At 42.3% G+C, this 27,356-nt stretch overlaps 1 protein-coding gene and 1 long non-coding RNA gene across 2 annotated transcripts in view; one reads left to right on the top strand and one right to left on the bottom strand.

Annotated features, from left to right (window-relative positions):
- The window catches only part of NUDT14 (nudix hydrolase 14), a 60,988-nt gene extending 59,856 nt beyond the window's left edge, over window positions 1-1,132 (bottom strand). The window contains exon 1 of the mRNA XM_064460928.1: window positions 800-1,132. Within this exon, the coding sequence (XP_064316998.1) occupies window positions 800-1,117 (318 nt within the window). The 5' untranslated portion in view covers window positions 1,118-1,132. The remainder of the gene's footprint in view (window positions 1-799) is intronic.
- Window positions 1,133-1,167: 35 nt separating this feature from the next.
- On the top strand, window positions 1,168-26,742 carry LOC135315049 (uncharacterized). The gene is made up of 2 exons (XR_010374500.1): window positions 1,168-1,474; window positions 26,270-26,742. It is a non-coding gene; the product is annotated as an uncharacterized LOC135315049 (long non-coding RNA).
- Window positions 26,743-27,356: the final 614 nt, after the last annotated feature.

Here is a 27,356-nt window from a genome sequence, read left to right on the forward strand (position 1 = left end):
CGCCTTGCATTCCTGCCACTGTTGGAGGTACCAGTTCTCAGGGATCCTGTGAAAAGTGACTCACTTTGATATAAACACGATAAGGAAAGGATTTCCTTCCCTGCTTCCACGTGCCGGTGCTGCAGCTGGCCTCACAGAGCAGTGGTATAACTTGTCGATAGACGTAACAACCTGCCGTGCTGAGGGCTGGCCAGCAACGGCCTCAATCTGCAAACTATCAGCACCAAAGCAAGGCCCAAATCAAGAGGTGCCCTACTCAAAGCTGAACCGAAAAAGGAGACAGCCCCAGACCCCGGTGAGCTACCGGGCACCTGGGGGCTTGGTGCACCCATGGAGGAGCTGGAGTTGGTGGCACACGCCAAGGCAGTGCCCTGCACAGGCACCGTGCCTTCGGACTACCTTCACCGTGCACCCACTGCCCCACCTTCCCGCCGACCGGAAAGGCTGCGGCGGGCGGCCCGGGGCAGAGCTGCCGCCTGAGGGGCGGTTCCGGCGGTTCCGGCGGTTCCGGCGGTTCCGGCGGTTCCGGCGGTCCGGGCGGGCGGGCGGGCGGGCGTCGGGAGGCCGAGCAGCCGGCTGCTGCGGCCACGCCGCCGGTGGCCCAAAATGGCGGAGGCGTGACAAGAGGCCAGAGGCGCCCGCGGGCCGTCCGTCCCTTTTCCTTCGGTCTGCCGTCCCTCCGCCCCGCGACGAGCCGTGGCGGGAAAAGCCCCGCCGCCCGGCTGCGGCGGAGGGAAGGGCCGGGCGTGAGGGAAGGGGGCTGGGCGGGCGCCGAGAGGGAGCCGCTGGCGCCACTCACCTGCCGGTAACAGAGGCGGAAAGGCCGTAGATAGAGGGAGGAGGTGCAGGGCTCGAGCGCTAGCTCCTCGATGGCCTCCATCCCTGCTGGGGGCAGCGGCCGCCAGGAGGGGGAGGAGGAGGAGGAGGAGGAGGAGGAGGAGGAAGGGGAGAGGCGCGCGCAGCCACTGGCGGCCGGGCCGAGGGCGGCGGGCAGGGCAGGGCCCAGCCGGGCAGGGCCGAGGGCGGCGGGCAGGGCAGGGCCCAGCCGGGCAAGGCTTAGCGTGACCCCGCTGAGCGCGGTGTCCGCGGCCGGGCGGGCGGCTGCCGCCGGCTGCATCAATAGGCCCGGCCCCGGCCCTGGCCCCGGCCCCGAGACACGGAGCCCGGCGGCTCCCTCCCTGGCAGGCGGGCCCGCGGAGCGGTGATAAGAGGGAGCTGCGGCCTCCTCCTGCCCGCTTCCCCCTGAGAGCAGCCGAAATGCTGGATTTCTCCCCCAAAACGGGGATGCGGCAGTGGCATAGAGGGGCCTTGTCACCTTCACTCCCCCAAAACACCTCAGTGCTGAATTTTGCCACAGGTGTCCCGATCCTGGACGTACGTAAGGTTTTGCAGGTTGAGGACCTTGCTGTTACGTCTGCCTGCGTGGCGTTTTCATGTCAAAGCAGGAGCTGCATGAGCGGCGCGGGGTACGCAGGTGTGAGTGCGGATCCGTTGGTAGCTGCAGCGCCTCAGTCGGTGCGGCTCAAACGGTCCCCCTCAGGGCCAGCTTCCAGTCACGGCCGCGCACCCAGCCCTTGGCAGAAGAGCAAATGCAGCTTCACTAGACTCATCCGGCTTTTTCACAAACAGTTCCAAGATAATTACCTTCTCCCTTTTTACTTCATTTTTTAAAATAAATAGCTAATAGATTTAAGGATTTCCTTATTCTCGTAGGAATTTGGTCAGCATTATGCAACATTAGGTTAGGTTCCCCTTGGTGTTTCGGTATTCCTGATCATGCTTTTCTAGATTCGTGAACAACAGAGCTCACAGTTTGTTGTGGTCATTATACCTCTGATTTGTGTTCACTTTCTATGTAGATGTTCCAGTATACAGCTATTTTAGTTGCTATAAAAATCAATTTATTTTGTCAATATATTGACCGCACTGAGAATAATCGTGAAATTTCTTGCATCTGTTTCTTTTTTTCTTTTTCTAATCTACTTCCCCTGCATCACTAAGGAAGTTTATTATTTTGCTATGCGGTACTAAGAATCTTTGCAGTATGGCTAAAAAAACCCGGATCCAGTAATTACAAAACTCACCAAGAAGTAAATGTGGCAGCACTTACACTGCAGAACACGTACCATCAGTTGTGATAATCAAGTGACAGAAAAATGTTTGGTGGGACTGAAAAGTGTTTTAAAAAGTATTTGCAAAGCTATCATAACAAATAGGCAACCAAATGTATTTTATTAGCTGACTTTGAAAATATTTTAATAACTCCATTTGCATCATTGGATGTTTCCCTATGTTTCTGGTTTTTCGGAATGATCTTGAGGTCATTCAGAGCTCCTAGGAACTTAAGCTATATTTTTCTATTAAATTATTTCATTCTTCCAAGTCCAGTTTAAGTATAAACACAGCTTCCATGCCCAGCAAGTTTACAGTATCTCTGCTTACGTTAAAAGTTACCGGGTACCCAGGTCCGTTCAGCCAGTTAGATTGCCCTCTTCAATAAACATTCTGACACCATTTTAAGATTTTGAGTGTGTGTGTGTGTGTTTTGCGGAACATGCCATAGCAAGTGATGGATTGCTTATTCTGTTCTTGGGCTTAGGTGGGAAGCTTTTGGAGTTGTGATGTGTCACAGACCTGATCTCGCTAATGCACCTGAACAGTTGAGCGCAGTGTTTCAGGAAAACGCATTTAAGGGGTCTCTAGTGTTAAAATTGCAACTGAAGGTTGTAGACTTCTTTATTGAGAAATGTTCTTTATGAATATGCTAGCTGAACTAAGGATTTAACAGGCTGAGGTTGAGGCACTGCCTTAATGTTACTATTTTACAGGTGAAACCTGAGTGAGAAAATAAACAGGAAAAATATGCCCTGCGTAGCGGGACTGGTGTTGAGCAGCTGAACTTGAATTTCATTACAATTCTTCTTTAAGGCCTAGATACCCAGTGCAGCAGGTGGCTTTGCCCTTGCTGGTCCAGGAGCACTCCCGGGAAGGAAATGCCCCTCAGCTCCCACTTACTCCAATGAACAATAATGAAGGGGAATAACTTACTTTTGAATGGGTGAGGCACGCTCCTGCTTTCCTGTTTCCTTGCACTATTGTAGCTTGTCTGGTGCAGTGACTGTCATGTGACTCTAAATGCAGTGGCTTCACAGCAAGAATTACGAGGGGATACAATGCAGAGATGCTACTCAGCAGCTCGGTTCAGGGGTCAGGAGGGCTCTGTTCACACATAAAGCCCCACCAGGGCAGATGTGCCCAGCATGCGCTCACCGCTTTCACTGGAGTAACTTGATTCCAAAGGACATTGAGAGACCAGGCATGTTTGCTCAGATGGAATGCTGCCCCATATGGATTTATAACCCCAGGTAATGATCAGCTTGCAGATCTCTGAACTACTCTGTCGTGTCTTTCTTGACATCCCTGTGTGTCTGCTCCTTTTTTAAAGCAGAAGTACTAGTGTTGGTGTTCCTCCAGAAACTTGTGAAAATAGACATTCCTAATTCCAAGGTGTTCAAGTACTATCTTCATGTCTGTTAGCTTCAGTGGGATGGTTCCAATACTTAGGTTCAAGCCCGTATTTAACTGCTTGCAAAATCTTTTGGTTTCAGTTAGCACTACTCCGTACAGTATCATTTGCATTTCTGTGATACTGTCCCTAGATCATCAGTTCCCAAACATCTTACATCCAGGATTACCCTGCGCCATCACAGTTCCTTTGCAGAGCACTATCCATGTTTACCGTTATGCTCCTAATTGAAGTAGCTGCCAGTCATATGCCTCCATAACCCACCTGTCTTGTGCCATCACATCTTCCTTGGTAAGTGTTATTGCTAATCTGATTCTTCCCAAAACAGGAACATGTCAGAATGACAGGTTGCCTTTCACTACATTAAATACATTCTTTTATCTTCCTTAGAAGTGGCTTCTGTATTATATGTGGCTTTCTTGCCTTTTAAACAGATAGAAGGTTGTGAATGTTGTCATGGGTGGTTTCCTCATGGGTCCTTTAGTTTCCTGGAGCTGCTGGTGTCCTGCTGTAAAATGCTAAAATCTAGATGTTTTGCCTGTACAGGCTCTAACAGGTCCGAGAATGGTTTGTGTAACAGTATGATAAACAGCCTAAATAAAGAAAATGTGAGTAAAAGTTTGTTTCTTTCCTGGAAAGAAGGATGAGCAGAGTTGGTCAACAGGCAGAGGGGAAAAAAAGAGAAGTGTCCTGTCTGGAGCTGGAGTCTTAAGGGAAGATCCACTGGGATTTCTTATAAAAAATGAAATGTTAACATTAGTGGTAAAAAGGAATTCTTTCTGCAGGGTAAGGTTCTTTGTTTAATAGAGTTCTCTTTCCTTCAAAGCAGTGTTTGCTCTGTTACTTTGTGAGTAACTTATTACCAGCAAAATATCCAAACAATTTTTTTCGTTGTTCTTTTAAAAAAATCCCCTTGAGCTTGAAGTTTCTGCCAATACAGTCCTTCCCTTCCCCTTAAACACAGACAGACGCCCAGGCCTTGGACATGTTCTTTGCAGAGGGTCAGGCTGCATCCTCATTACCAGTTTGCTTTATGGCTGTTTGCTTTGGGACGTAATGGGGAATGTTTCCTGCGCAAGCCTGGCACTACGGCCCTTCTCCTGCTGGTGATGGCTCCGGGAGCCAAGCGCACCTCTCACCTCCACCTGGCACACAGGTACAGGTGTGCAGGGAGTCAGGACAGCCCTTTGCCACCCGCCCCAGCCCATCTGTTCAGGCAGCAGCCCCACTGTTTACCATGGGTGGGCACCCAGGAATTACCCTTGCAGTACTTCCCTCTTCCTGCTGGAGCTTAGCAAAGCACCTGAGCTGCTGGGTTCAGTTGTGCACAATGAGGCAGCGCATTTTCCATGGTAGTTTTTATGTGTGTGCGTTTCTGCATGTGCTTTTAGATTCAGTCAATCCTTATCAGGCTCACTTTGCTCTTTGACATGTCATTGCTCATGAGCAAATGTCAAGTCCTGAGCCTTTCTTATCTCCAGAGGGCTCCTTAGTATATCATAGAGTATCATTACTTTCTTATATTTCTTTTGATATTTTTAAGTACTGTAGTTACTAAGATACTGCAAGTATGAAAGCCTCAGCAGCTAGAGGCATGCTGACTTGCAATTCTCAGCTGTCATTTTTAAAGGCTGATTTCTAACCCTCATGGTTGCAGAAAAAAAGCCAGGAAATGTAAATGATGGCACGCCTATGGTTTGTGAGCTGTTAAGCATAGGTCCTGTGCCAAGGCGATGTCACATATATAGTAGAAAGGCTTGGATGTTGGGATGACAGATAACCTGAACCCCCAGCTCTGGGCAGAAGAAAGCCAGCAGAGGCTGTTGAAGCCCATGGCTGCTGGCTCACCCAGGATCCAGCGGCATGCCTGGTTTAGCCCCATCCAGCAGCAGGTGGCTGGGACACGTGCAGGGCCATTCTCTTCTGCCTGGAAACTACTCCCAGAACTTCTTCCTCCTCAGCTCCCTGGGCCACATGCAGTTTTTGTCACATAAGGGTATCAGAAAGGTCAGACACCTCTGCTGTACAGACTTAGTGGGATAGATGGGTGAAAATGTCCAAAATCCAGTATATTTTGTAATCTCATGTTAGGAATCCTTACAGTTGGCAGTATGACAGCTTGTCCTCTTCAGGTGGGCCATCCTTGTGTTGCCACAGGGATGTTAGCTTTGAGTGCCTTTCTGGGGATTAGGTGCAGGTTCTTTCAGTAACGCAGTGGCTGTTGTGAAGTTTGCCTTCCAAAGTTTATGCCTTAGGCTCCTGTGGAAAAGCAAGCCTGAAGATGCCAATATCTAGCTTTTAATTATTACTCAGTTCTGGGGCATAACCACCCTGGTTACATTAGTGAAAGTCACAAATTGTGCTTATGCAATTCTTCTGGCATTGTAAATAGAGCCCTAGAGAAATTTATTTTTATTTTAGTAGTAACATTTCTGGGAGATTACTTTTTTTTTAATAATTTACATTTCTATGACAAAATACAAAATTAGAGGTCTGCACTGCAGTACATAACATTATGTTCCAACAATTTTATTCACCATCGGTTGGTTCAGAGCTGCTTTAATCACACAAATAGCCTCAGCCTGAAGAACTCAGAGTAATTATTCATGTATGGGTTTGCAGAATTTGGTTCGTAAGGACTGACAGCAAGAGCAAGGCGGGAATGGTGTGTGGTATTGCTGATGTGCACCACTCCACATTAGAGGAGTATTTCAGATTGTTTCCCTTAGATGTTTTCATTAGCTCCTCCCTGATTTGAGAAAACCAAAGTGTGTCTCTTTTAACGGGAAAAGACCATCTTGGTCTTTACTTTGTAAAGTCAAGCACTGTCTTGTGGCTGTAGTGGAAAACTCACCTGTGTCTAGTAAAATAGTGTGATTTCCCAGAAGAGCTGAAATTTATCCATCTGCCTTGTGAAATGAAGGCTGATGCAAAGCTCTGTTTTCAGTGCATATCATCATTAAAATCCTTGAACTAAATATGGTAAGAAAAAAATAATTTAAATATATTCAGTATAAATATAGTTACGAATATCAAGACATGTGAAATTGATCTCTAAAAATAGTGGAGGAAAAAGCTCTAACATAAATATGTAATATGTCAATTAGACAGCTCATAAGGTATTAATAATGTATGACAAGTTGCAATATGATATAGAGAGATGGAGGTGAGAACATGGGAAGTAAATTCTGATCTCTAGCTTTTCAGTGCGAGGAAGAAAAAACACAATCTGTGAAAAAATAAGAAACGATATGCATGCAAAATTTAGATACTTTTAATTTAATTACTATCTGACAAATATTGCCTACAGCTAACAGAGTGAAAATGATTAGATGGAAGACTTAGATTTTTCAATAGGCTCCGCTCTAATAAGGGAAAAAAGAAAATTGTAACACCTTGTTGTTTGTATTACAGTACCACGTACAGCTACAGTCTGGGTCTCATTACGCTAGAAACTGCACAAATACAGGTAGAAAAGTGGTGTCTTTCCCAAAAGAGCTGCAAACAAATTCATACAAAGGCACAAACAAGACTAATGTATGGTAAGAAGGAACAGCTGAAGGAGAGTAAAGGAATAAGAAGAATCTGCTTTTGTTTGCCACATAGTATGCAATAGAACTGGAAGGAGAAAAGTATTTTGATTTCTGAGGAAACCTTGATGTTCCAATAGTTTGAAAATGTCTGTAAAAGGACTAGAGCCTGAGTTGTTGGAATCTTGAATGTTGGCCATGGCTCTAGCCATGACCCTGGTATCTCTGAGCTTTCCAATCACCATGACACTGTGCTATGCCTGGTAGCCTGCCCTGGACTGCAGACATTTTAAGCCCACGGGTCCTTAATCTTCAGGCAGTTTCCCTAGCAAGTTTTGCTGAAGCTGTGGGAGCTGGAAGCCCTGGTCCTCAGGACACTACCAGCTGGACTGCTCAAAGCTGGGGCTGGCATAGCTCCAGAGGAAGATTGCCTGTTTTCCGAAGGAATTTAATCGAATACTTGTCTGTATGAAATATTTCTGTTCAGTAAATTGAGACATTCCAAAGAAAAAAGTAGAGGTTTTTTTTCCACCAGATGTAGGGAGCAGGTACCTGGCTTCTATTCTGCTATATTTAAGTATAAATACATGTATATGTGATTTATGAGATAGAAAGGTAAGGAGACACAACTGGCCATTTTCCTGCCTCTTTTTCATTAGGCATACTGTCTTATTTTTGTATTTATTTGTATTGCAGCGGTGCTTAGGAATCCAGAACTTTATTGTGCTCATCAGTATCAAAACACAGAACAAACCAGCCTAAATTCTTGTGGTTAATGTGAGTTGGAGGAGAGCTCTGAGGAAGGACAGGGTAAGCTCTCCACAACCTATTTCAAAGGGGTGTAACTTTCATCAAAGAGCATGTGTGATTGAAGGAGCATGGGGAACAGAGCCTGGAAGCGCTATGGTAGTGCGGGGCGTGGGCTGGAGATACAGGGCAGCAGGATTTCAGGACAGGAGAGTTGAAGTCAGGAAGCAATATAGGGATCAGACTGAGTTGAGGTGATTTAGCAAGTAACTTGCAAGTAGTTGCATCTGACATTGGACTTTCAAAATTGTTGGCATTGATGTTTCCAGACTTTTAAGTGCTTGACTTTGGAAACTTGACAATTTTTTTTTTTAATAGAAGTTCTGCATATTTAGACATTTTCAATTCTTTGGTTATAGTTCAGAAAAAAAAACCCCAAAACCGCAAAAGTCAACCCTTCCCCCCCTTTCCTGTATGTGAACTATCTTGCTGGATTTATTATTTTGCACTGGGTTCTTAGAGGCTGCAGAGGAGGTTTCCACAGACTTTCAACTGGAGATTTGAGCATTAGTATGCTCACAGTAAAACTGAGCCCAGGAATATCCAACCCTAATCTCTCAATCTCCTGGAGCAGCCTATTTTCACCTCACTTTTGCAGTGCTCCCTCTCTCAATGCCTCTTCCTTGCCTGCAGCCACTTCATTAGAAGGCCTGCAGAATGGAAGAGACATATATTTAATGGTGGTAGGTGTCAAGACCAAAGGAAAGACACTGTTTGGCTACCTGCTTGTGCATAAGGATGCTACACCTCAGCTGAACAAGACTGACAAAGCATGGGACTTTAGGATGGTTCATGCTGTGCAAGGGGTGTCATTGCTTTTAAATTGATAGGGAGCTATTTTCTGCATTACTTTTTTGCTGAGACTAGATCTGAGATTCTCATCGCTAAGCAGGCTGTATGAAGAGAATGCCCTCCTTCATCAAGGTCAGCAATTATTATTGTTTTAACCATAGCCCTCTACAATAACTACTACAGTTTTCTACTTCATATTTTAAAGTTACACCATCCATGTATGCTAATATATCTGCATGAGAGATTGTCATGACTTAGAGCCAATCTTTGGCAGAAACAACAGAACAGACTCACAAACAGGTGTTTCCCATCACTGGATGCATAGTGCTGTATGTATGCATTTTAGGCTTTTGCCGAACACCCTGATCCTGTAGAGAATGCAGTTCTTTCTTGAAATAGATATGGATGCATTTGCTGGAGAAGGTAATGAAGTACTTCCTTCACTGAGGCATCCTGCTTAGTACCTTTATAAATATCTCTAGGCAATCAGGTAAACCAATAGCACATAATCTGTCACTGCTAAGGACAGTGTTGCTCTTTTGTGTACATAAGAAGGGAAAATACATTTAGAGTGAATGTGGATGTTCTGTTCTTCATTCATGTGTGACCAAATTCTAATCTCTTTCAGTCTGCTGTAAATCCAGAATAACCAACTGAAGTTAGTGCAGTTCCTGGGGATTTGTGCTACTGTAAATGAGAACAGAACAGAGAATTTTTTCTCCCTCTCTCTCGTAATAGTGAGAAGAAACACTGGAATGTCAGCCTGGCTATACTTTTTTGCGTTGCTCACGTTGTCATAAAATGGACATCATTTAAACCTTCTTTATTTTTTTTAATGTTTGGAATATAACAGAAGGAGAGCCTTGATGGTTTCTTATTTTACGTGAATATAAACATTAGAAGTCATTTTTCTTTTACACATGAGTTAGGAAGTATAATTTACTTGAAAGGACCCTATTATATACTCAGTACTGTATTTGTTTATCTAATTGAATAGAAGAGCATTTACTGCAGTTTCAAAGTTAAGCCAATAAACATTTGTCTTTGTATTGCGGCAGCAATGTTTGACAATTGGATTGGTCAACACCCATTTTAACTTGGATTTATTTTATAGTATTGATGAAGCAAAACTCTAAGTACATTTTCACTCCCTTGCTTGCACATTTGCTACAAGTTGGATATTTGGCAAAAGATGCTGGAAGCCTTTCTTATAACTTGCCTGTGTTGCATCGTCCTTGTTTCCAACACCACTGGGTCACCGCGAAACTTTACATTTTGCTTCACATACGCCTGGATACTTTCTGTGTGCAACAGGGGCAACAAATGAGCAGTAGGATTTTAAATGGACCTACGTGTATAATTCCTGTAAAAATCAACAGGAAAGCAGCAGAAAACAAACTCAGCCTTTTTCTCTTATGTGCCATATCACACCAAAACATCTGTCCATCCACTCTGCTTACCTCAAATCCAGGAATACCATGTTTATAGGAGTGCTTATAAAGCCTTTATTTTCACTGTCAGTTAGATGATGCTGTTGGCATTCTTAGGCATAAGAATATTTAAGATTGCTGAGGGTTTTTTTAATCAATAAATGGCATTCTGGATTGTGCTGCCTGTATCAAATAGCTCCTGGAACATCCCTCCTAATCAGTTCCTTTTGGGAGCAGGATCATCGCCCTCGTTCTGAAGCTGTGCCAGTGCCTGCAGTGCATAGGGACTACAGATGAGATCTTTGTTACAGAAGCATGAGATCAATTCACCATTCCGGGCCATGTAGTAAGTGCATTCCTGACTGAACGTTACATCGTTTTTATTTTCCTGGGACAGCATTGCACTTTGTCTCCTCACTGAAAGAGCTATGTTCATTAGATACAGGAAGTCCTGCTAAACATCCATAACGTTACATTAACAGCTGCTAGTAGATCTTTGAATGCCCAATGATCAGGGGAGAGTTTGCAAGAGATTTGGTGCCTCTTTGCTATGATTGTTTCCTTCAGCGTTCTTCAGAATCTAAACTGTAAAAAAAAAAAAAAAAGGAAGGCAATTAATCCTTAAGGTTGCAAGGAAAACTTTTAAACATGTACCAGATGGAAATCAATGCAGTAGTGTCTGCAAGCAGACAGATAGGCTGAGAAGCTGTCTGAAGGCTGATACTACTCGGATTAAAGGAAAAAGAACGGCGAAACAGTCATGCAACTTAGATATCATCGATACAGTACAGGGCATCTGCAAGTCTGCAGTGAGACCTGTCTCGTTTTACATTGTTGTTAGGTTTGTTTTTGCCGGTGGCTCAAGAGAAACCCAATTTTCTCTCCTGTTGATTTGTGCTCCCTCTGTTTTGTATGAATGACTTCCATTACTTCCTTTGGCAGTGCACACAGACAGCTGACTCAGTAACGGAGCTGACTGGAAAAAAAGATTTCCAATATATAGAAAATATATTTCTCCACTTGTTTTCTGCACTTCCCCTGCAGGGACAGTAGACTGCTGAACAAAACCTGTTTTAAAAGCTCTGGGTGGAAGAAAAACATTTTCTCACAACAAGAAAAAAAGAGAAAAGAACATGACTAATGAATGATGAGATGTTTTGATTTAAACTGTTTTGATCTAAATGAAACTCTTGTGTTGGAGTTGATAAGCTTAGTGGCTGCTTTATGTGTAGTGATGTCTTCAGAAATCTGTCTTTCTATGTTCCCCTGGGTCACTCCTTTGCCCTAGCTCAGGATCTCTGACACCGCTCTGTGGGTGATATGTAGCAGGATTTTTACAGATTATTCTGCAGAGTAATCGTGTTCATGTCACCAGGAGTGCTGCATGTCCAGCTTATGGGACAGACTGTCTGCTGACATAGTATTGCTGGTTTTGGTAGAGGAAAATTAATCCTACATCCTCCTGGATGTCAGCTCTGAAATGGTACCAAAAAATCCCAAGGTGGTTTACAGTGTTTGGGAGGAAAAGTACATATTAAATTACATCTTGTACCTTTGAATCCAGATGAATTCCCAGTGTCAGCAGTGAACAGGGGATGTGGTTTCAGGGAGTTGGATATCCCGTGGACCACAGAGGTGATGTGGGCCAAAAGCGTGTGAAAGCACCTTCACTCCTGGTCTGTCCAACACAGGAAAATGCCCACAACCATAAAAACCTGCTCGAGAGTGAGAGCTCTGCCAAATGAATAGCACAGAGCTGGTAGCAACTGATGGCTAAAACTGGTAGGCAGCTGATATCAGACAGTGCCCACAGAGGGGAACTGCCTGAAGAGACAGCAAAGGTAAAACAGAGGGATAATCAAATAAATGCCCATCTGATGGGTGTAGATGTTTGCATGCAGCACCTTGCAATGCTCATAGGTGCCTGGCAGCTCTAGGTTGTTGATGCTCTTAATAATGCACATGGAAGACCATACATGGTACCATTTGCTTAAATAGTAGTAATTAGTGGGCTACTAAAATAAACAAGGATTTTATGAAAATGAGGACTGATCCATTCATGGATGGCTCTGGGACAAGACTGAATCTTGTCAGCAGTCAATGCCCCCCTCAAGGTATACAGTGTCCAGTGTATGTTTTGCCAGATATTACTACAAGATCCTTACAACATACCATTTATTTTTTGTACATGAGCTACACTGCACAGGTAGCCTGGGCCTCAAAAGCAGCTCCATGCTGTCAGTAATACCTGCTGTATTCTCTAGGGCAGGCAGACAGAAAAGCAGGTCCTAGTTTCTGGTCACAAAAAAAAAAAAATTGCAATACCTTTATATGCCTCAGTTTTGCCTAATTCGCCCTTTCAGGGAGATGCTATGTGGTATTGCAATAACAAGAATTAGCAGTAGGAAGCTACAGTGAGGCATGTTTAAATGAGAAATAAGATGTGTGTTTCCAACAGTGGGGATCACTCACCACTGGAGCACAAGTTCCAAGGGAAACTGTCTCATGGTGGCTGATAGTTAATATGATATTTTTTGTTAGTTCGTAGACAAGTTGACTGATTCCACCCACTTTCAGCTGTTATGGGCTGTGTGACACAGGGCAAGTAGGGATTTATCTGGGGAGAACTGCATGGCAGAAAATATGTTTGTCCCAGTCCTTCACTGCCTCCTGTCTCCTCTTCCCTGGTGTCCCTCCTGTGTTCTCAGCAGAGAGTCTCTGGAGGACAACCTGCAGTGCTGGCATCTTTTGTGCCTCCAGCTCAGTGACAGCAGGGCTGCTGCCTTGTGTGCGAGGTGATGTAGGGGAAAGAGGACTTAGGTTTCGTGTTCCTGTCTCTTCACCTTTCCTCTTACCCTTTCCTCCCTTGATTTTGGGGAGTTAAGTGCTGCTGGGAGAAAAGGATGGGAGATCTGTCTTTCAAGGAGATGAATCCTAGAACAGAACAGGAGTCTTCAGGCTGTTACTTCTACCTGGTCACAGCTCGTAAAGTAAGTCTCTGCTGTTATCAAATGCTATATCCAGACAGGACAAGGTGCTTGAAGCCCTCAAGTGTTGTTAGTATCTGCTGTCAGCCAACAACATAAAAATGTAGCACTCGAGTCCCAAAGTTCTGGAGATTGGCCTCGATATAATGAGGATTCAAAATAAATAAGCATTTCAGTTTTCCTTCACTATGAGCCTTCAAGGCTTTTGTGTTTTTCTGCACAAACGTGGAGGCTCGAAATGAATTATTTAGGTGAAAGATGAGTCTTTCTTACGATGCTGATTTCTTGTCTTCATATACTTAGACAACCAGTACTGTAGGATAAAGAAACATATCAGAAGATTGCGATGATATCCTTAAAACTGGCAATACTGGACGCTATCGTACCAGCAATTGGGACTGTCGTGAGACTGAAGATGAAGTCCTGCTTTTAGCTGCAGAACTAATTTTAACACATGTGCCCATGTGTGTTTAATAAAACTAGATTTCCACCTTTCCAACTGCAATTGTAGTCACAGCAGCATATTTTGCAGGTCCCACTCAGTCCAAGCTGTACGTGATAATAATGGCAATGTTGAAGCAGGGAGAGTTGAATCAAACACGATCTCACACTTCTTAGCTATCAAACTGAGCAGCAAAGTGTTAAATCTCCTCCAGCAATGCTGTAATGGGAGACCTCCAGTGATCTTTACCTCCTAAGTCACTTGCAAACCAAGTAAAGAAGATCTTCCAAATTATGTCATCTGTTTGCTTCATTCTGTAAGATTTTTATTAAAATGAAAAGTGGTGTCTCTTTCTTCTCCCAGACAGAAAACAAACATTGGCATCTAGAGTGATGGAAGACAAATACTTGGTGCTGGGCAACTTGATTAAAGTGTATTCCTTGTAATGAGCGGTGCCTCCCTTATCCTGCCATTGTGTTCAGACAAAAAAAAAAAAGGGCCTGCCCTTTCCCATTGTATAGTCACATTTTCCAAGTTCAGCCAAAATGGGTTTTATAAAAAGCTCTTAAAAAAAAAAAAAGATGAACTTTGTCTTTTAGTAAACCACTGAGGCAACTCTTAAATGAAAGCAATCTTGTACATCTTGTAGATAGGAAAACTGTTGAATTTAGTGCTCTGTCTAACCTAGCAGAGGAGGCAGATAATACTGATGAAAATGGGCATGGGATAAATTGAAGCTGATTTTTTCTTAAACCATTGGGGAAGATAAGAGTAGTAATGATTTGCAGCGGAAGACAGTGTATTTGTACTTTCGTATTTTTATCACTGCCATCACCAATACCAACATCTACATTTATCTACCAATGTACATTAAACCAGCAATCAACTAATATATTAGCAGACTTTACCAGCTATAATAGCCCAGTTCAGTCGGCTTTAATGGGAGAATCTCAGAGTCTCTGCATCATGTTTGCCATTACCCAGAGACAGTTGCTTGTGGGCATTCACCTGTGCACAAACTGAGCAGGAAAAATTAAAATTGTGCATCATATGCTTACATTTTGGAAACATTAAAAAGAAGCTGTAGTCAGTAGACAGATATAAGGTATCCTCAAAAAGAAAAACAAACGAAAGAAAACCTGAGTCTTAGGCTAAGTCACATTCTCAGCTCTGTTTTGTGGCACTTCTGTTTGTTTTAAAGATTCAGCATGGATTTTCCTTGGTGTCTTTATATGCTGAGTTTTACTGTACTGGTTCCACCACCACCAGACTCGGTAAACAATGATGTGCCCAGAGAAAAACAGACATGGTTAAAAAGATCTGTGTTGCCAGCCAAAATCTGGTTAGGTTAGTGTGGGATTCTAGCAGCCAAAATAAAACAGTTGTGCAGGGCCAAGAATTTCAAGATAGAGAGGGCTGGAGGAATTCTAAATATGCTACAGAAGTGGAAGGAATAGGACTTGGCAAAATCCCTGATCTAGTTAGAGAAGCAATGTGTCTTGCTAGCCAAGCAACAGGGTAGTGTCGAAAGAGAGTGAGATGGAAAACCCTTGGGCAGAGACAACAGAGGATATCCAGGAAGGGGTGTTTGAGACCTGGGTCTGGATGGAGATTAAAAGTTAGCTGTAATGAAATACCCATTTGCTCAGATTTTGACTCAGTGTAAATATAAATTCCTGACCTAAAATTGTCCTGTAGTATGATCAAGGGATCTGTACTGACCAAACAATCCTGAGATCCAACAAAACCACAGCATTCTTGAGATATAAATAGATAAATATAATATGTGTGCCTCCATCCGTACTTACATATATGTGTATTAAATGGAGATGTTTTTGACATAATAGTTTAAATAATAGAAACAAGTATTTCATACTAGAGTAGTATCGAAAAATTATAGTGAAGAATCTAATTTCCTTGTGCTTAACTTTAGTTCTATATTGACATATTTGGTTTTAGGTTTTCTTCTTTTCCTTCCTTATTTTAGGGATAATTGCATTCCTTGTAGCTACTTCACTAGTAGAAAGAAATATATCTGTAGAACCTGCATCAGAGAAGCTTAACATATAAATGCTTCTGCCTGTCTGGCAAAAGAATTAGCGAAGTGAGGCAGATATTTTTAGAGTCCCCAATTATACACTAATGTGTATTGATTGAGAGGAAAGCAGTGCACGTACCAATTTCTCAGCACAAAAGAAAGATGTACTCAGCCAACATGGCATTTTGCTCTATGATTTTCTTTGTTTTTAGCACCAAGTTCAATATAAAAGGCAGGTACTTTCAGTTAATTAAAATTACACATTTTATCCAGGAACACATCAATAGATAGGCGTGTAAAAGGTAGAGATTTTATCTCACTCAAAGAGAACATGGGTTTGGTTGACTCTCACTCTTTGAATTTGTGTTTGTGGCTTATTTCCATTGTAATCAACAAAATATAAATCTCCTTCTAAGCATTTGCTTGAACCTGACAGCTCTGAGGGAGCATTTTACAGCAGGACCCCTCCATCTGAGCCCCTGGACTGCTCAGGGTCTTTTTTCTTCTTGCATTGGAGCTGTCAGAGCTTGCAGATTTAGCATTGGGGTGAGTCAGCAAAAAGTAACCCTGCATCGCACTGCTGGCATCTGGCATCCAGAGCCTGGATTGCTGTGGCAGAAGAGATGCACGTGTCCCTGCAGGGCCTGGAGCCTGCCGAAGGGTGGAGACACGGCTCGTGCCAAAATATGCAAAGAATTGAAGATTCTCCTAACCCTATACAACTTGCATTTTTAAAAAATGCCTAGATCTCTCATCAAAGTAAAATGTAATTAGGGGTATTATTGCATGCCTTCTTAATTGGAACAGCTTGTGACAGAGGAGTATTTGGGAGGATTTCAACCTGACAACAAAGTGCAAGTGTTGTGCGTGCTCTACTCGGTTGGAAATGCCACCTGGCAAATCCACGTGCATGTAGAGCAGCTGAATGGCAAACATCAGTGGGACTGCCCAGGTGCCCAAAGTGATTCACAGGCAGAAAAGTTAGCTCAGAGCTTATGCTGTAGTCACAATAAGACACTGGTAAAATTCCTCTCGACTACTAAATGAGAGAATGCCGCTTCCCGTGAGCAGTAGTGAACATATTAACAAGTTATGTATAATTGCAAGTGAAATCTTTTCTCCAGAAGTATAAAGTAGTGATCAAATCTTGGCCTGTCTTGCAGTTATTGTGCCAAACTCAAAGCCAGTGATGTCAACAAAAGAACTAACAAGTATGCAGTCAGTCTGGAAAACTTTACTCCCATCATACCCAGCCATAAGAGTGAGACGCTCTCAAATGGATGGGAGGAATTCCCATAGACAGGGCGTTAGAGAGAGACCAGAAACACAGACAGGATTCAGGCACAGTTAGGGAGGGATTGACACCGGGGGGAGTAAAAGATGCCTTCATTCTTTTGGTGTGATGGCTCTGCACTGCTGTGGCCAGAGGAATAAAACCCTAGGGGACAACTCACCCAGACAGTCTGGCTACAGGCCAGGTATTAATTCCTCTGGGCTCCTGTGTGGGAGCAGGGAAAGTGAAGAAAATCAGAAATTAAAATCAGATGAAGAAGATGTTAATGATGTCTGCCACAGGGTTTCTTCTTAGGCAGTATACTGCTCGCACAGCCCTAGAGTAAATGTAGAAACAAGTTTGTTATATTTTATTTGTACTACTACTAATTTTCTATGGTTAACTAAATATTCTTCTTCTTTAATACTTATCTTGGTGGAGGGGGAGCATAGCTGGAAAGATTCACTTTAATGCAGTACATTGAGAAGAACTGTTGCCTGACATTCAATAGTTAAGTTGTGAAGTATTGGACACTGGAGTAATAAAAACCTACTTGCTTTGATCTCGTAGTTAAAAAATGATTAAAGTATAGAATTGTGTGTGCCAACATTAGACCTCCACCCACAGAGAGATTTAAAGCTGTCGGGGGAAAAAGGAAAGTTGAAAGACAGCTTAAATATAATAATTCAGAAATTGAGCTGCTTTGTTATTTCAAAGATGGTCAGAGTAAAAAGGATTTTTCATACCCTATTTGTTATACTAGGTCTAAGAACCTTATCCCAAGACATTTCCTCCTGCATACAACCAAAAAGCTGAAAATTGTGAAGAAGAGGTAGCATATCAGAGAGCTGGGTTTCCGTCTTTTCTGTTGAACTGAACTCAGTGAATTTACAGGCTTGAGGATTCCCTCTTTCCCTCTTGGTACCTCCACACTGGTCAGGGTGACCCCTGCCCTCCCTCTGCTTGTATGCTGCAAATAAAAAAGACTGGAGAATTCAGTAATATAGTTTGCAGGGATGAAGAGCTTTTCTTCTTTTAATTTTATGCATATTGTCATCTCCCAGGCACATGAAATTACATTGTGGAATTGCAATTATGAACTTACTACTGGTTTATCTAATCGTTAAAGAATACAGAGACTTGTTGAGTTGGGTTTCTGGCTCCTGCCATGTAAACTGCTCCAGTGAAGGCACACCCTTACACCCACACACAATACTGATTTAAGTCAGTAGGAAGCCTCTGGTTTTGCATAATCATTTTGTAGCCAGTAGACAAGACTTATGAAAAAGTATTAGCTGATGCTTGCAGGATTACATCTGCCCAGCCAGGCTTAATTCTTTTGTAGCGATGGCTTTGCTAGTGCAAAGTCAACATTTGATCTTGCAATGTCCTTGATTATATTCGATAATTTTGATTCTCTGTCCAATTACAGATCCTTAGCATTTTGTCAAACATTCTTCAATAAAAGGGAAGACTTTTATGATAAAAAACCACAGTAGCATTCATTGGAAATGACTCTGGAGATCAGACGGAACATTAGATCAAGGACAGTGAATTGGGTTTCACTAGCACTGCATTCATTACTATAGACATGATGATCCTGACCAGAAATTGCAGTTTGATTGATGTTAATGTTGCAGTTCTCTGAGAATAAAGACTTAGGAAACACATCATGTCATCTCTGGGAGATGAGATATACTAAGACAGGACAACATTAAGACTTAACTTTCTGGAGTCAGCTTTCATTTACACAGGAATTAACATTTTTGCATTTGAATTTACTCCCATATTAGCAATACCCTGCCGTTCTTCTACTGTATTCTTTTCCACCTGTTCATTGCTGAAGCACATACTCTTCAGAAAACATGTTGTTTCTAGGAATCAGTAGGGTTTGTGTAACTCACTGTTTTGATATACATTGCCCTTCTCAATAACAAAATTTAAACACTCTGAGTCTGGCTGCTAGCATGGTCAAGAAGCTCATTTTGTTCTTCCAACCAGCAGGGATCCACTTGCCATTCGAAGAGGTCCCAGACTGCTGCGAGACAAACTCCAGCATTGTCTTTCAGGAAAGCCACACTCATCTCCCCTATGCAGACCAGGGAGCCTTCCAACCATGTAGAGTTTGCCCCGTGATGTTTCCTGGAAGGATCATTTCTCTCCTGATCATCTGTAAAGCACACTGAGATCCACAGCAGGAAGCCAATTCATTGAGAAATGTAGTATTAAACTCTCAGATTCTTCTGTTTGAAGGTTTGTTTCCTGGACAGTTTTGAATTTTTACTCCTCCATGAGATGGCAGGTGCTCCCAGAGACAACAACTTGGCGTGATGAGACACGGTTTGCTTCTTGGAAGTGCAGGTGCATTCTCCAGCATCTCAGTCCCTTGGGGCATTAGTCCTTAGGGGCCTTGATGGACTGGTTTAGAATATTGTTTAACCTTAAGTTAGTCTTAACAATTGGAAGTAGAAGCATAAAAGTGTAATGTAGTAGGGGATGTAATAGAGATTCATAACACATGGATTAGGTTTAAATGGGGGAAAAAGTGACAGTTCCACAGAAAAGCATGGCAAAGAAGGTCTCCACATCTTGGCCAGCTTCATCTGCACTGACAAAAGTTATTTGACTATAAGGCTGTGTCCACTGGGAAATGGGCAGTCTCAGGCAGAGTTGTAAAAGAGGTGCGCAGTGAGACTTGTGGAGAATAGGACATCACGTGCCTTTGGGTTCCTCGGAAAATGGATAACATGAGGTATTTATGGTTCATTTCAGAGGGCTAAGGTTTCGCTTGGGGGTTTACCACAGCATGACAGAAATGGACATGTTTTAAATGGTCAAATCCTCTTTGCCAAACGCAAATAAGTAATGCTTTCAAGTTAAAATAGAAAAGAACATCTTGAAACTTACATCTATAGAAATAAGCCCTCTAGCTAATAGTAAATGACTATTTATAATTGCCTGTTGGGATGCCTGACATCAGATGGTTGTACTAGTAACATGAGAATGGTATCTGACAGGTTGGGAAGAATACATGGCAGGAGATGGGAATATTGATTTGTAGGCAAAATTCAGAAGGAGGGGGAGGGAGAGGACAGCCAAGAATGTTCTTTACTTTTTAAGAAAGTGACATTCCTACCACCAAAACAAAAACCTGAGAAAGAAAGCACATTCCAAAATGATGTCATCGCATTCCTTCTATATGGACAAACATGTGGCAATGTAACGGCTGTTTCCTGCGTTTGTGATTTCCCTCAAAGAGTGTTTCAGCGAGAGATGTTTTCAAATAGGAAGAGAAATTCAGTTTCAATGTCTTTAGGAGCCTCTTGGCAAAGTCAGACCTTCTCTCTGAGGCCAAGACTGGCTTCAATAACAACATCTGTGCTGGATAATACATTAGCTTGTAAATTTGTGATGTAGGTAGAAAGCAGGTTTTCCTCTCTTCAGTGACACTTTATAGAGACTATCCATACATTCTCCGCACCAGCTTTTATTTCTGCTGGATGCTTTAGACTAAGCAATAGACCCAACACGAGACTTTTATTTGTATTGTACTGAAACAGAATCTGTAAAATGTCTTGGTTTCCAGGTTTGCAAGCAGAGAGGAGGCCTGTGAGGCTTAAAAGGATTTGTGTTAAGGTGACTCACTGAGTGTAGCAAACCACTACAATACCTGACCAGGGATGTGGTGATTCTCCATCATCAGGAGACTGGAGCAAGCCATAGTTTCTAAACCACCAACAACCACAAATTGAGACCACAGTGTTGTGCAGGAGCTTCTGCATGAATTTCTCTGCCCTGGGTTACACCAAAGGTCAGACTATCAGATCACAAGATCATGACAGCCTCTCTGGCCTTAACACCTGTATAATTACAAATCCATGAATTGCAATCATTGACTGGTTTTATTCTTCTATGGCTAGAGAAGGCATTCAAGCCTGGGGAGCTATGAATGCACAGGCTGCCACAGCCAGAGATCAGTGTAGGGCTTTGCCTCTGCTGTCCCATTTTAAGATAGGGAGAAAGGGAGAAGGGACAGATTCAGGTTCATGTGGAAGTAGTTTACAGGCTAGCAAATGCATCTTACAAAGGCAATGCAGGCAGAGCCTCACTGCAACTGCAAAGTGACTTGTTGTTTTTCTGCTCTCTGCTGAATTCCATTCTGGTATAAGCCAGTGGTTTTCCACAAAGTCACCCCTGCTGTAATTGAAGGGAGAACAAATTCAGTCCTGCTGAATTAAGAAAAGAAAAGCCCAAGATTCCTATGCTTGTTCAGAGTACAGACTGCAAAAACATGGGTCTATGTATGTTATTGACAGAGTGTGTTACTCTGAATTCTGTTGTTATGAATAACACAGAGTGTTATTCAGAAAACCTAAATTTTATCATCAATTAAGTGATGAACTCCTGGGGAGATTTCCTTAATTATTTCCCCATATTCCTACTTTCTATCACTAGTGTCTTAAAATCAACATTCAGGTACTGCCACTAACCTCTTGTGTGATTTCTGACAACCTAATTCTTCCCTTCCCTTCCCCTTTTCATTTCCTTCCTTTTTTCATTTCCTTCCCATTCTCTTCCATTTCTGTTATCTTTGCTATGCCACATGACTTCACTGACTTCAAATGCAGGTCTGGAGGGGCAGGGTCTGACTCAGTATGTATGAAGAGGTCTTGTTCTCAGTCAGGGTTGCAATGCAAACAATAATAAGAAATAATATTTTTTAAATGTAGACATTTACCCAGTCCTTGATTCAGTAGGTCAATCTTCATAGCAAAGAGGCCCATTTTTCACAAGTGATGCCAAATTAAGGCACCTTCACTCACACCAGAGTCATTGTAAAATCTCACTTGGCTTCAAGAGAACTTTTTGGGTAAGGAACCACCTACCACAGCAGAAACCTGATGGTCCAGCAGAGAGAATTGCCATGAGAAAACTGTGTCCCTCATAGCCTTTTCCAAACCATTTCCCTGCTGATTGCAATTTAACTCCAAATCATATTCTGCTTTTATGCAGTGTGTGATCCTCCTCCATCCTGCTGCCCCCAGACTGACAGCTGTTCCTTCTGCCTTGAAACACTGAGGGAAACAGTTTACTGGCGTGTAACTCTTCCTCCCCTCAAAGCAAATGACAAGGTTATATGGCAGTTGCATGTTTCCCTCGTTATCCTTTTGTTGGAAGAAATAGGAGTTGCACCTGACTAAGGCTGCAGAGGTATTCAGTTAAACAAAGATGTTTTATTTTAGCAACTGTTTAATGAAAAGGAAACCAATAGACAATCTTCTTTTCCTCCGGGTGAGGAAAGCATTGACAAATGCTATATTTAGTTGTGAACTATGCAACCTGCAAAAGGATTTCACCCAACTTATCAGGAAATGAGTCCCTCTTAATTTCTAACAACATGAACTTCAGGGAATACGAGCAGCTCACACTGCACAGGAAACTCATGTTCCTAAATGCATTTGTGTTTAGGAAAAAACAAAACAAAACAAAACAAATACAAACACAAACCAAATAAAAAAAACCTGGGGGGAAAAATAGCATTTTTAGGCAAGAAAGTCTTCTATCTAGGTCATAATTTGGGATACACTTGCTGACATAGGAAGGCAAGGTAGCTTTTTGTTCTTGTTCCTCTCAGTGCTGAGATAGCCTAGGGGCACTGATGGCTGAACTGGACTAGGTGCGGGACTGTGTACAAGGAATGGCATGTTCAATGCAGCTCCATCTCCAGGCCTAAGTGTTGGCCTCACTTATGCCAGACAGCACTCCTGAGCTGCAGGACTTTGATGTATTTATTGCTGCTGCTGATTCATAAGACACTTGAGAAGATGACTGGTTCCTCATATCCCAAAACAAGATTCCAAGGCTGGGTAGTATAGCTGTAATCTGAGCTAATTAAAGGTAATTTTTTGTATGTGACAGGAAAAAGCCGATAACATCAAACCCTAATGGAGAGAGATGGGAGAATTTCCCTGAGCTACGTGCTTTGCTGCTGAGAAAGCAGAGCTTGGCAGATGGAGGAAGATAGAACTGATTTCCAATTTAGCCTTGTATTAATGTTTTATGATTTTATATTTAGCAGAGTAGTTCACTTTTCTGTGATCTTTGCAGGACTCCTCTTTCCTTTCTGTGGACTGCTAAAAGGAATTAGGTCAAAAATACCTGTATATACACGTATCAGAAGTATCCACTGTCCAAAAGAACAAGAGAGTCCCAGTACAAATTTCACAGCAACTGCCCTTCCTACCAAATGAGGCTCAACATCCTCTGTCAAAACTTCCTCTGAACACTTGTGGCTTAGATCCAGGTCTGGCTGGGTCCAGCTTTACAGGTACAGACGGGTAAAAGAGAGGACACAAGTTGTTCTTCCTCTCTTAAGCTGGCTGAGCAATTAGGCTCTTGGCAGAGGAAGGGTGAGAGATGTAGTGCAAGTCCTTTCCTTCCCACTCTGCGTAGGCTTGAGCTATAGGCTATAAGATTTTATCCAGTGCATTCTTATGGCACACTGGGAGTGCTCTGGCATCAGAGCATTGAGGCTTATTGATGGCATCCCGGGATATCTCTTCAGAGAAATGCAGGAAAGTGAAATACACATCCACCCGCCTTGGGCACTAGGGACCATCTGAGAGATGGATGCTGATTCATTCTGCCCAAAAGAGGTACACAGAGTGTGCAGCATGAATTGCCTTCTGCCTCTCTTTTAATTGGTTATAATTTAAAATATATCATATAGAGAGCTGGCTTGGACTTAGCAACCTGAAATTTAGGCAGATAAAGTTGGGCAAAAAGCATTCAACTCAAAGGACAAGGATGGGAACGACAGGCGATTCCCTATGGGGCATGTTTCACCCCATGCTTGATGTAGTGTCTCAAACTTAATCCCTGGGAGCATCCCCAGTGCTTTCTTACTGCCAGCCCCTATGTAGGTTGAAGGGCCATTGGGTGAAAATCTGATTGGGTGAACATGCTTACAAGTTAACTGGGGTTTTGGTTATACTGGCATCAACCTAGAGCAGCTCTCCCAAAGCCAACAGCAGTTGTCCTGTCTAAGCTGCTGACACTCAGAAACCAGTGCATGAAACGCTCTGAATTTGGGAGCTTCAATTAGCAGTTCCAGAAATGATGAAATCCTATGAGGTAGTGTGTCAGCTGAAAGCAAGCAGCAGGAAACCTAAATATAATGTGATTCTGTATATTTCATTACTAATTTCAAGAAAATATATATGATTTTGTAACAAGCCAATAAGAAAAACAGACTGGGGAAGGAATTTTGTGAAGCAGGGTCTCCCTGGCAGGAAAGGAGTCTTTATTTGGAAAAACACGACTTCATTGTGTCAATTGTAGCACTTTTTCTTATCTTGTGCTGTTGCACAAGGAGAAAAGAGGTATCTGCAAGAAGGCCTAATATGCTGGTGCTAATTTAGGTGTGACTGGGTGTAAAAACACAATCATTTTAGAGCTGGGGTAAAGTACTGCTGTTATTTAGCGCTGCATATCTCAGGGTCTCAGTCTGCTCGGACCGGCTTCCTGCCACTATCCACCATTATGTATCAGCAGGAAATTACACTTTTATGAGTGATTTACCTTTAAACAAACACTACTACACAAACAATATGGTATTGAATTTGGTGGTTTGCCTTTTAAGTATTACAGTGAAAGATTGTAACAGCTGTCTAAGCTGATAACTACTACCTAGGATAAGAATATTGTTGACTGAGTTATTAGTCAATTGTTTAACTAAATCTAGCTGCATCTCTGTCTTTTAACTGTGTGACATTTACAGTTTCTTTAAACAATATAGTTCCTTGAAACACGCATATAACTGGTTCCTTGGGTAGAAACTTTATGGGTAAAGAATTGTTTTGGAGACCAGATCACACTTTTAGTTTAAATTTTTGTAATTTTGTGTTTATTTATTTATTTTTCTTAGCTGATTCTAGTCTCCTAGAAGTGAATTTCCATGAGTCTTTCTAAGTTCAGCAGATGAGCCAGAACCACAATGTGTGGCTAGAAATGACTAAACTGCACAGCTGGAGAAATTTTGGCAGAGAGGATTTGGATAACGTAACGAATCCACTGCACATCTACTGCTGTGACTTCTGTAAGAAGGTTTATCCTAAGATGGGAGTTCATTTTGTGAGGTGCTGAATGCCTGTGGCCTTCGAGGAGACTCTGAAGTCATTGCAAAATAGGACACAACATGTGTGGAGGAGGTTGACCTTGCAAAATTTTTATTCTGATTTTGAACAATTAGGGCTAACTTCTAGCCCAGCTGAGACTTCCAGACTTCGAGGCTCCAGAGTTTGGACTGGATCCAAGGCCCAGTGAAGTCACCTGGAGATTTTCCATTGACTTCACTGTGCTTTGGACTAGGCACTTTGAAAGGCTATTCCCATGAACTCAAATGCCTAAAGCCAAACACAGCTTTACACAATTGAAAATCACCTGCTTTGTATGTTTTCAAAGGCAGCACCACCACTCAGCAGTAACAATATAGAATTGGGCTGAAAGGGTGAAAATAGATGTGGATGTGGAGTAACTCTTCAAAAAGTCCATGGCAATGCTCCAACACTGCAGCAGTGCAAAAGAGAATTTTTAATGCAGACTTTTTTAATCATCATTCCTGAATTAGATTTAAAGGGAAAAAAATATTGTTGCTATTGCAGAACTAGAGCTCTCTTCGTGTTTTAAATATTTGAGCTGCACTGGATGCATTATTTGAAAAGAGAAATATCTTAATGCTTCAGAGCATTCCGCTCTGAATGTAGAGTCAGTTCTACTAGCATTTTAAAGCCAATTTCTTGATATCAACTCTGGTGATACTCTGGAACTGATCTATACTTACAGCCCATTCTCATCAAATCACACCTGGAGTGGTTTGCCCATTGCATGAAGATTCAGTGCTATGCTTCAGAGACAAGCCGTTCTCCACAGCTTTGCATCTGGCAATGGGCTAGTTCCAAAGAACCAGACACATCCCTGAATTCATGTACAGTCTACAAATAAAGGCAACTCCATCTCTTTTGTCCCACCATTAATTTTTTTTGAAAACACAGTTCCCCTTTGCCTGTAATTGCTCTTTGTAACAGAAACCCTGACTTTTTAGGTCAAGCCGATATCACTGTCTTTAGGTCTTTTCTTTCAAACAACGTCAGTTTTGAAAATTCTTTGACATTTGTGCATAAACTATGTGAGTCCTGATGTGAGTGCCCGAAAGCTTAGAGCAGTAGTCCCTTCTTTTTCATATTACATGGATGAAAGGAAGAAAAGAAAACTTAGAGGCTTTATATAGCCTTGTAAGCCTCATGATCTACTTCTTTTGCTTATTTCCTCCCCATGTCTAAGTTTTCAAAGGCTCCTTTCTTTGTTAGAGGGCTAATTATTTTGGCTAGTAGGCCAAAGCATAGATGCATATTGGATTAACAATGCCCATTAACTCTCCCTCAGCAGGTGGAAGATTTGATTCTGATCTGCTTGACGCTGGTGTAAAGGAAGAGTCATGTCCTGGAACTGAATGGATACACAACGGTACAAAGGAGGATGAGATCAGAAGCAAGCTCTATTACTGCTAGACTGCTAGACTGCTAGACTGCTTACTATGATTCTTTCATCCTTGAAAGAATCATAGAGACTTACAGTTGACTTTTCAGCTCCTCATGTATTTTGGGGCACAAGAGCTATTGGTCACAGAGAAAATAAATGCTCTCTTTTCAAGCTGGTTTCCATTTTTTTTTTGTTGCTTTTTATTTCAAGTCCATACCAGAGTAGGAAGAACTGCAGGTGATGATCAGTTTGTGGTTCTTAAATTTACGAAAGTGGCAGAAAAGTCTTGTGTTCAAATAAAATGGGGCACTTTTCTGTAAAACAGGCTGTCAAGCACTGCCTCTTAATGCGGAACAATAAAATAATCTTTTCAAGCAGTTTAATGGCCAGGATGAATGAAAGAATCTGTGTATGCTTTACAAATGGCCTGATTACTGCCAGCTCACATGCTTGCTCTGCAGTTGTAGTACATTAGAATTTGAAGTAGGATGTTGTTAGCAACTCTTTGCGTGGGGTGGAATTTGAATCAAAAGCTATAAATGACCTGTGACAGCAAAAATGAAAGTGCAATTGCTTTCTCACATGACCTGTTTCTTTTAGTGTCATTAAACTTAATCAATGATTAACCTTTGGTTTAACAGTGCTTGTCATTTCATAGCAAATCAAGTAGAAAAAATGTTGTCTACCTGAATAATTCCCTAGAAAATGTCTGTGAGGCACATTAATAGTTTGAAAGGTGAGAGGCTGGCCTAAATTTGAAGTGCAAAATCACTGAGTGCAATTGAGGGAATGAGAAACATCTGACTATCCATTTGACTTGTAGAAATCCTCTACGCAAACCCAGATTTTAGGAAGATCTGGTGTCTCCTTGCACAAACGGAACAGTGTTCAGCTCACTAATAACACATGAGAATTAATAATGAATGATTTCACAGACCCTTCATCTCATTTAGGTTGTTTTTTACATAATAACTTTATGTAGTAAATATAT

This window comes from Phalacrocorax carbo, chromosome 9 (genome assembly GCF_963921805.1).
Source record: "Phalacrocorax carbo chromosome 9, bPhaCar2.1, whole genome shotgun sequence".
Classification (NCBI taxonomy): domain Eukaryota; kingdom Metazoa; phylum Chordata; class Aves; order Suliformes; family Phalacrocoracidae; genus Phalacrocorax; species Phalacrocorax carbo.